The sequence below is a fragment of the Hemitrygon akajei genome, unplaced genomic scaffold (assembly GCF_048418815.1).
Source record: "Hemitrygon akajei unplaced genomic scaffold, sHemAka1.3 Scf000088, whole genome shotgun sequence".
In the NCBI taxonomy this organism is placed as follows: Eukaryota; Metazoa; Chordata; class Chondrichthyes; order Myliobatiformes; family Dasyatidae; genus Hemitrygon; species Hemitrygon akajei.
Genome location: NW_027331974.1, coordinates 2,050,912 through 2,060,034, shown reverse-complemented (window position 1 = coordinate 2,060,034; position 9,123 = coordinate 2,050,912). Strand labels below are relative to the sequence as shown.

The following is a 9,123-nucleotide window of genomic DNA, read 5'->3' as shown; positions in this document are numbered from 1 at the left end:
TCACCGTTTCTGGGTTAAGTCATTCACCGTTTATCAGGAAGGGACAGTCACTGCTCATTGAACAGGAATGACCAAAGCCACATGAACCACAATCTCCAGCCTGGGAATAAATGTGGACTACATCTCTCACCTGACGGAGGTAGGCCTCTCGCTCCTCGGGGTTTCCCAGGTTGTTCTTCCCAATGATGAACACTTGGGCACTGTTGATCATCTCCTCACACTCGTCCTTTGACGGGAGCCCCTCCACTGGAAGATTGAGAGAAGTCCTCAGTCAGACCTTTGCCGGAGCAGGTCCAGAGGCAGCAAACCCCCAGTGTGAGGGTGGTGGTGGGGGTGAGGTCGGTGAAACAGGACCATCTACTCCAGAGAATGCAAGACCATGACATCTGTACAAACCTCGGGTGAGGGAGAGGGGGTAGGGGATGGAGTGGAGTGGGGAGGAGCTGGGGTAAGCTGACTTTGGCAGCGGGTGAACAGGGAGGTAGACTGTCCGGGTCTAATGCTGAGCATCAGTGACCCTCGGAGATGAGACGCACAGACTGTCAGAGAGGGAAGGTGGAGTGGAGCGAGGTAGGTGTGGAATGAGGAGCTGTACACACCTGTACACAAAGGTGAGTCTGAGAGATTTACACTAACTACATGAAGGGTTTAATGAGGCCTCTCCCAACACTGTGACTGTATTTGCTCCTGAATATTGTGTGTGGTGTCACAGGGTGTGACTGGGATCCAAACTGGACTGAAGACACCCCCACCCTCCCTTCTATCAAACAAGACCTGATACCTGAGCATGTCTCTTCCTCTGGGCCAGAGGACGGCTTCTGGCTGGTCCCTTTGGAATTTGACGGATCTGGAAATTAAATGAAGAAATTAACAGCGGTTGGCAGAGTGTAATCGTCAAATTCGGATATCAGACTGGGACAGGAGGTGGGGGAGAGGGGTTAACTCAATGACCCTGACACACTCAGTCTCCCTTCTGAACATCAGTCATTATCCTCAGCCCGAGTCAGAATGAAGTTCAGGGATTGAACAGGGAGAGGAACATTCCCTTCGACAATCTCCTCCACTGACACCAGATCGTGTGGTGGACAAACCCAGCCCAGGTTCTCCAGTCATTGCTTCCTGGGTTCCCACGTCCTCCCACTTCAATCAACCCTCTTCTTTCATAACACTTCCCGTCCCTCACTCTTTACCATCCATCCCTCCTGTCTGAGACACGGAAATCCCTCCACTCAAATCTACCCCACCTCACAGACACAACTCTTGCCATTCACTCCATCTTTCTCCTGTTAGACACTCCATCCCTCCCTCTCCCAGACACTACCACACTTTGGGACGAAGTTCAGTGATCAACACGGGGATCAGCATTTCCTTCCATGATCCGACCACTGATTCCTGACCTGCACTGTCCAGCTGTGGGTCTGTACACTTCCGGTATCACAGTGCTCCCCAATATCACTAACTTCCATGGACGCACCAGGTATCCAGTGAGTTTCCACCCGGCCACTGGGGCCTTGGCCCTCTCGGTGTTTCCCACCACCCCCAACACACAATGATCATTGTCCGATCCCTCATCCATCCCATCCTAACACGACCCATTTGATCATCCCAGACCCAGTCAGTGATCCCTGAAGCCCACGTTTCTAATTCCCGTGACACTGACCACGTAACCCTGCCGCCACCCTCAGTGAGGACGCTGTCCATCCCTCACCCAGATCCTGATTCTTCCTGAAGTAAAGTATAGGGTGGAGAGGGGTGGGTGTGTGGAACACCCTGCAAGGGGCGGTGGTAAAGACAGATACATTTGGGGCATTTAACAAACTCATAGGTATGTGGATGACAAAAACATGGAGGGTTATGTAGGAGGGAAGGTTAGATTGATCTCAGAGTAGGTCTGCACAACATTGTGGGCCGAAGGGCCTGTGCTGTGCTGTACTGTTCTGTGTTCTATGATCTCTGTCACAGGTCAGACTGGGCAGTTTCATTCTGACCCCGGTGTGAAGGGGGATACGGGAAAGGTGATCACAGACCACGGGCAGGGCAGCCGACTGGAAAACTCAGCCCGTGGTGTGTGTTGGTGACTTAGGACGTCCCAGAATTTCCCCACAACTACCACACTGCTGTGTCACTGGGGAACGGTGACCTACCTGTACAGTACACAGCGTAACTCCAATATGAGGGTGTCGGCCACAGCCGATACACAAAGTAACCGGAGCAGTTTTTCACCTGGATCTCCTGGCTATAGTAACAGGAGGCTTGAGCTTGAGTGAAGCAGATGGTCCTGGTCACCTCCCCCTCTCCCACGTTGGGATGGGGACCTGGAATGAGATTTATAAACGCTGTAAAATGTACTCGGTCCCACAGTACAGCGGGGAATGTGAATCAGGACCCACTGTAAATCAGTGGTTCACAACCCACGGTCCGGTCCGGCCTCAGTCAGCACTGAGCTGCTGCCCTCTCCCTCTCCACCCCACCCTCCCCGCAGCAGCACCTTCATCTTCTGAATGAGCCTCCCATGAGGGACCTTGTCAAATGTCTAGGTGATCTCACTGAAACCTATCGAATATTGAAAGGCCTGGATGGAGTGGACATGGAGAGGATGTTTCCTATAGTGGGGGAGTCTGGGACCAGAGGGCACAGCCTCAGAACACAAGAATCTCCCTTTAGCATAGAGATGAGGAGGAATTTCTTTAGACAGAGGGTGGTGATTCTGTGGAATTCATTGCCACAAATGGCTGTGGAAGTCACGTCATTGGGTATACTTAAAGTTGAGGTTGATAGGTTCTTATTCCATGAGGGTGTCAAAGGTTACGGAAGAAGGCATGAGAATGGGGTTGAGAGGGACAGTAAATCAGCCATGATAGAATGGCAGAGCAGACTCAAAGGGCAAAGTGGCCAAAATCTGCTCCTCTGTCTGATGAGCCTATGGTTCAAATTCTCTGAAGACAACATCCACAGCTCTACTTTCATCAATCACCTCAGTCAACTCCTCACAAAACTCAAGCAAGTCAGTAAGACATGACTTGTCCCGCACAAAGAAAGGCTCATTCATTGTCCCTAATTCACCAATGACCTTCCAAATGATCATAAATTTAATCCATAAGAATCAGCTCCACGAGCTTCCCCACCACTGACCTGAGACACACTGGTCTGTAGCTTGCAGTATTATTCCTATTTCTGATGTTTTCTCCACAATTGAACTGAATGTTTAGTAAATTAAATTTATTATTTATCTATTTGGCAATAAAGCACAGAGTAAGGTCTTCTGACCCTTCGAGCCACGCCACCCAAGTAACCCTCAACAACCCCAATTAACCCAAACCTCATCATGGGACAATTTACAATGACCAATTAACCTACCTGTATAGACGGTGGGAGAACAGATGATGCTGGAATTGAACTCTGAACTCCGACGTCCCGAGCCGTAATAGCGACATGCTAACCGCTACATTACCATGGCAACCATTAATTTATCCCACTAATTGGTGGACGATGATGTCTGCAGACTTCCCCAACTCCCTGGAGATTGCCCCACCACTGAAATGAGTCTGTGGCCATTGAACCCCTGCCAGGAATTATCCAGAATGGGTTCTGTGGTCAGATGGGTTCTGTAACCCAACTCCAGGAAGTCAGTACTGCTACACTGGACTCCATGATGATACATAGTGTGGTCTGAGCGACTATGGGGAGATCTCTCAGGGAGATCAGGTTCCGTGTCGATGCTAGGGGCCTCTGAAGAGATGCAGATCCAGCTGTGGTTGACAGATGCTGTTGTCCCTCTCCTATGTGACTGAAATCAGGTGAAGCCCCACCCGTCATGTGACTGACATTGGTGAAGCCCCGCCCCTGATGTGACTGACAGCTTGTGAAGCCCCATCCCTTACTTGACTGACATCTGGTGAAGCCCCACCCCTGATGTTCCCAAACTCAGGTTTAGCTGCAAAGCCCAGACAAAATCACTGTAAAAATTTCACCGACAGTCAGAGAATTCACCAGCTCTGAATCCATGGAACCACAGCCCAACTCCTGGGAATCTCCAGGAAGCTGGAGCTCCTCCACCAAACTCCATGAGGATACAGGTCCGGAGTGTGGTCTGGGTGACTGTGGGAAGTCCTCGCAGGGAAGTGGAGTTCTGTGTTCGTATCTAAAGGGATCCGGGTCCTCAGTCTGACCTTCTCCGAAAAAACCTAAGCCCCACTGATGTAAACTCTGACCCTACCGTTTAACCAGCCTGGGTTCTCCCCGGAGCAGCGACCCTGTGGAACGACCGTCTCGGGAATCTTCCATCCTCCAGAACTGAAACAACAATCGGAGAGTCAGTCCCTGATCTGAGGAGGCTTATTCACTCAGAGAGATGGGAAAATACACTCACCCTGTCTGTACCCTGTCTCTGGTTAATAACACCCCATTCCTGGGAATTCCTTCTCTGTTGTACCTCCCCCTTGTCTCTACCCTGAGAATGTGGGATCTCCCCTCTCCCTGTATTTACTCCCCATCTCAGTGTAGTCACTGATGATCCCGGTCTCCCTGAATTTCACATTCACACATCCCTTGTTCCCCTGTTTACATTCCCCTTCTGTGTCCAGTTTCTCAGTGATTATCTCCTCACTTTACCTGTTAAATCGGTACCATCCCACTTCAAGATTTCCATCATCCATCCATTGTCCACCGGTACACACTGTGTGGTAACAATCCGTGCTCCTCCAGGGCTGATCCAGGACGGTGTGGGTTACACACGGATCACCGAGTGCGGAGTCTATGACTGAGGGACAGAACGATGTTCAGTGTTAATGTACAGCTCACGTTCCCCATCCTCTTTCTCTGCCAACCACAACCCCCGTCTGTACTTCCACCCTCAGCAACCCCTGGGCACAAATAATTTTGTTTTTTTTTAATTCATCTCCAGTGAGAGTTGCAGAGGCTGAGCCAATGATAAACTGCTCCATCAGAGGTGCCCATGATGGTGGTGGTGGTGAGCTGACTTATTGAACTGCTGCAGTCTTTGATGTGTAGGGACACCCACAATGATGTTTTGCATTTGCAGGGTTTTGTTCCAGTGACACTGAAAGAACAGCAATGTATTTACAAGTCAGGGGAGTGGGTGTCTTAGAGGGAAACTTCCAGAAACTTCCTTACCTCTCCTCCCCAAGGAAGCTCCCTTTCAGCACCCCTCCTCCCATCCAGTCCCCTATCTTCATCCTATACACCAGACCCTTCTCTCATCCCAACCTCCGGTCTCCTTCTGTTACCTCTCCCCTGTTGCCTCCTCTCAACTCTCATTCCTCTCGCCTTTCCAACTTCCCTCCATCCCACTCTTTCCTCTTCTACCTCTCCATTCTCCTTCACTGTACCCCATTCTCTTCCATCTCCCCTTACAATCTTCACCTGGTTTCCATAGGTGGCAGGGCATGTGTGCTTGTGGTCACATCAGTATAGGAAGGATGTGGAAGCTTTAGAGAGTGTACAGAGGAGATTTACCAGGATGTTGCTGGGATTAATGTCTTAGGATAATTAATTGAGTGAGAGGTGACATGATGGAGGTCTACAGGATGGTAAGAGGCATAGATGGAGTGGACACCCAGGGTGGAAGAGGCTCACACCAGGGGGCTGCATGGTGGTATAGTGGTAAACACAACGTTTTACAGTACCAGTGACCCGGGTTCAGTTCTCACCACTGCTTGTAAGGAGTTTATATGTTCTCCCCGTGACCATGTGGGTTTCCTCCAGGTGTCCCAGTTTCCTCACAAATTCCAAAGGCGTACTGGTTGGTAGGTTAATTGGACATTGTAAATTGCATCGTGATGAGGTGAAGGAATAAACAGGGGCATTGCTGGAAGGACAAGTAGGGTCTGTTCCACTCTGTATCTCAATAAATTAATAAATATTTAGCTAATACCAGGGGCATAATTTTAAGGTGACTGGAGGAAAGTATCAGCTGGATGTCAGAAGTCAGTTCTGTAAACAGAGAGAATTTCTGACTGGTTGCATCACAGCCTGGTATGGAAACACCAATGCCCAAGATCAGAACAGTAGTGGATGCAGCCCAGTCCATCACAGGAAAAGCCGTCCTCACCATTAAAGACACCTACAAGCAGCCCTGTCAAGGTGGTGGTAGAGTCAGATATATTGGGGCATTTAAGAAACACTGAAATAGGAATTGAAGTTATCCAAACTGATTCAGGATCCTGATGGTTTGAAGGGTATTAACTCGCTGATGTGGTACCAAAGGCTCCTGTACCTCCTTCCCGATGGCAGCAGTGAGAAGACAGCATGGACTGGATGGTGGGGTCCTTGATGATGGATGCTGCTTGTAGATGTGTTTAATGGTGAGGACGGCTTTTCCTGTGATGGACTGGGCTGCATCCACTACTGTTCTGATCTTGGGCATTGGTGTTTCCAGACCAGGCCATGGTGTAACCAGTCAGAAATACTCTCCACCACACATCTATAGAAGTCGGTCAAAGCTTTAGGTGACAGACTGAATCTGTGCAAACTTCTCAGAAAGTAGAGGAGCTGCCATGCCTTCTTTGTAATGACACTTACATACTGGTCCCAGGACAGATCCTCTTATCGTACAAGATGTCTGTTCAAGAGTCTGATGACAGTGGGGGTAGAAGCTGTCCTTGAGCCTGGTGGTACGTGCTTTCAGACTTTTGTATCTACTGCCCGATGGGAGGGGGAGATGAGAGAATGTCCGGGGTGGGGTCTTTGATTACACTGGCTGCTTTACTGAGGCAGCAAGAAGTGTAAACAATGTCTGTCTGTACTTCTCCTTTCCACAGTAATTATAATACTCTAATAATTTATGTTTTAATAATCTAATAATAATCAGTTTATAATAGTAAATTATAACTGAAGAGACAGCAGATTTCTAAAGATGTACTGTGGATGTCCCCTCCCAACTCTCCTTCCTCTCCCCATGGTATTCCCTCCACCCCAGTCTTTCCACCCTACCCCTCCATTCTCCTTCACTCTTCCCCATTCCCTGCCTCCCCACCGTGGCCTTTACAATGTTTCCCTGCTCCCCATGTGTGTCAGGGCAGACTGGGTTGGGTGGTTCTGCTCACCTCATTATGGGAAGGATGTGGAAGCTTTCGAGAGTGTGCTCAGGCTTTTATCACTGGAGTGAAGGAGGATGAGAGGGGACTTGATAAAGGTGTGAAGGATGGGAAGAGGAATGGGTCGAATGGACAGCCAGCTATTTATTTCCCAGGATGGATGTGGCTAATACCAGGGGCCATAATTTTCAAAGCTAAGTTTTTTTCTTTATATTTTTTACACACAGAGAGTGCTGGGCACATGGACGTCCTGCCAGGGGTGGTGGTAGAGTCAGATATATTAGGGGTATTTAAGAAACTCTGAGATAAATATTGACATTATCCACACTGGTTCAGGAGCCTGATGGTTTGAGGGGTAGTGTGGGACCTAAGGCTCCTGTACCTCCTTCCCGATGGCAGCAGTGAGAGACAGCATGGACTGGATGGTGGGGTCCTTAATGATGGATGCTTCTTGTAGATGTGTTTAATGGTGGGGAGGGCTTTCCCTGTGATGGACTGAGCTGTATCCACTACTGTTCTGATCTTGGGCATTGGTGTTTCCAGACCAGGCCATGGTGTAACCAGTCAGAAATACTCTCCACCACACATCTATAGAAGTCGGTCAAAGCTTTAGGTGACAGACTGAATCTGTGCAAACTTCTCAGAAAGTAGAGGAGCTGCCATGCCTTCTTTGTAATGACACTTACGTACTGGTCCCAGGACAGATCCTCTTATTGTACAAGATGTCTGTTCAAGAGTCTGATGACAGTGGGGGTAGAAGCTGTCCTTGAGCCTGGTGGTACGTGCTTTCAGACTTTTGTATCTACTGCCCGATGGGAGGGGGAGATGAGAGAATGTCCGCGGTGGGGTCTTTGATTACGTTGGCTGCTTTACTGAGGCAGCAAGAAGTGTAAACAATGTCTGTCTGTACTTCTCCTTTCCACAGTAATTATAATACTCTAATAATTTATGTTTTAATAATCTAATAATAATCAGTTTATAATAATAAATTATAATTGAAGAGACAGCAGATTTCTATAGATGTACTGTGGATGTCCCCTCCCAACTCTCCTTCCTCTCCCCATGGTATTCCCTCCACCCCAGTCTTTCCCCTCCTACCCCTCCTTCACTCACCTTCACTCTTCCCCATTCCCTTCCTCCCCACCATGGCCTTTACAATGTTTCCCTGCTCCCCATGTGTGTCAGGGCAGACTGGGTTGGGTGGTTCTGCTCACCTCATTATGGGAAGGATGTGGAAGCTTTCGAGAGTGTGCTCAGGCTTTTATCACTGGAGAGAAGGAGGATGAGAGGGGACTTGATAAAGGTGTAAAGGATGGGAAGAGGAATGGATCGAATGGACAGCCAGCTATTTATTTCCCAGGATGGATGTGGCTAATACCAGGGGCCATAATTTTCAAAGCTAAGTTTTTTTCTTTATATTTTTTACACACAGAGAGTGCTGGGCGCATGGACGTCCTGCCAGGGGTGGTGGTAGAGTCAGATATATTAGGGGTATTTAAGAAACTCTGAGATAAATATTGACATTATCCACACTGGTTCAGGAGCCTGATGGTTTGAGGGGTAGTGTGGGAGCTAAGGCTCCTGTACCTCCTTCCCGATGGCAGCAGTGAGAAGACAGCATGGACTGGATGATGGGGTCCTTGATAATGGATGCTGCTTGTAGATGTGTTTAATGGTGGGGAGGGCTTTTCATGTGATGGACTGGGCTGCATCCACTACTGTTCTGATCTTGGTCATTGGTGTTTCCATACCAGGCCGTGATGTAACCAGTCAGAAATAGTCTCCACCACACATCTATAGAAGTTGGTCAGTTTTAGGTGACAGACTGTATCTGTGGAAAATATTTCAGAAGGTAAAGGAGCTGCCATAACCTTCTTTGTAATGACACTTACGTGCTGGTCCCAGGACAGATCCTCCTATCAGACCAGATGTTTGTTCAAGAGTCTGATGATAGTGGGGTGAGACTCACCAGTCTATAGCTCCCACACAAAATGCTGGTGGAACACAGCTGACCAGGCATCTATAAGGAGAAGCACTGATGAAGGGTCTTGGCCCGAAACGTCGACAG

At 48.8% G+C, this 9,123-nt stretch overlaps 1 protein-coding gene across 1 annotated transcript in view; it reads right to left on the bottom strand.

Annotated features, from left to right (window-relative positions):
* Window positions 1-2,920: 2,920 nt before the first annotated feature.
* The window catches only part of LOC140722764 (uncharacterized), a 30,701-nt gene continuing 24,498 nt past the window's right edge, over window positions 2,921-9,123 (bottom strand). The window contains exons 3-6 of the mRNA XM_073037445.1: window positions 4,612-4,759; window positions 4,217-4,293; window positions 3,882-3,934; window positions 2,921-3,070 (exon numbers count right to left, since the gene is read on the bottom strand). Coding sequence (XP_072893546.1) covers window positions 2,921-3,070; window positions 3,882-3,934; window positions 4,217-4,293; window positions 4,612-4,759 — 428 coding nt within the window. The remainder of the gene's footprint in view (window positions 3,071-3,881; window positions 3,935-4,216; window positions 4,294-4,611; window positions 4,760-9,123) is intronic.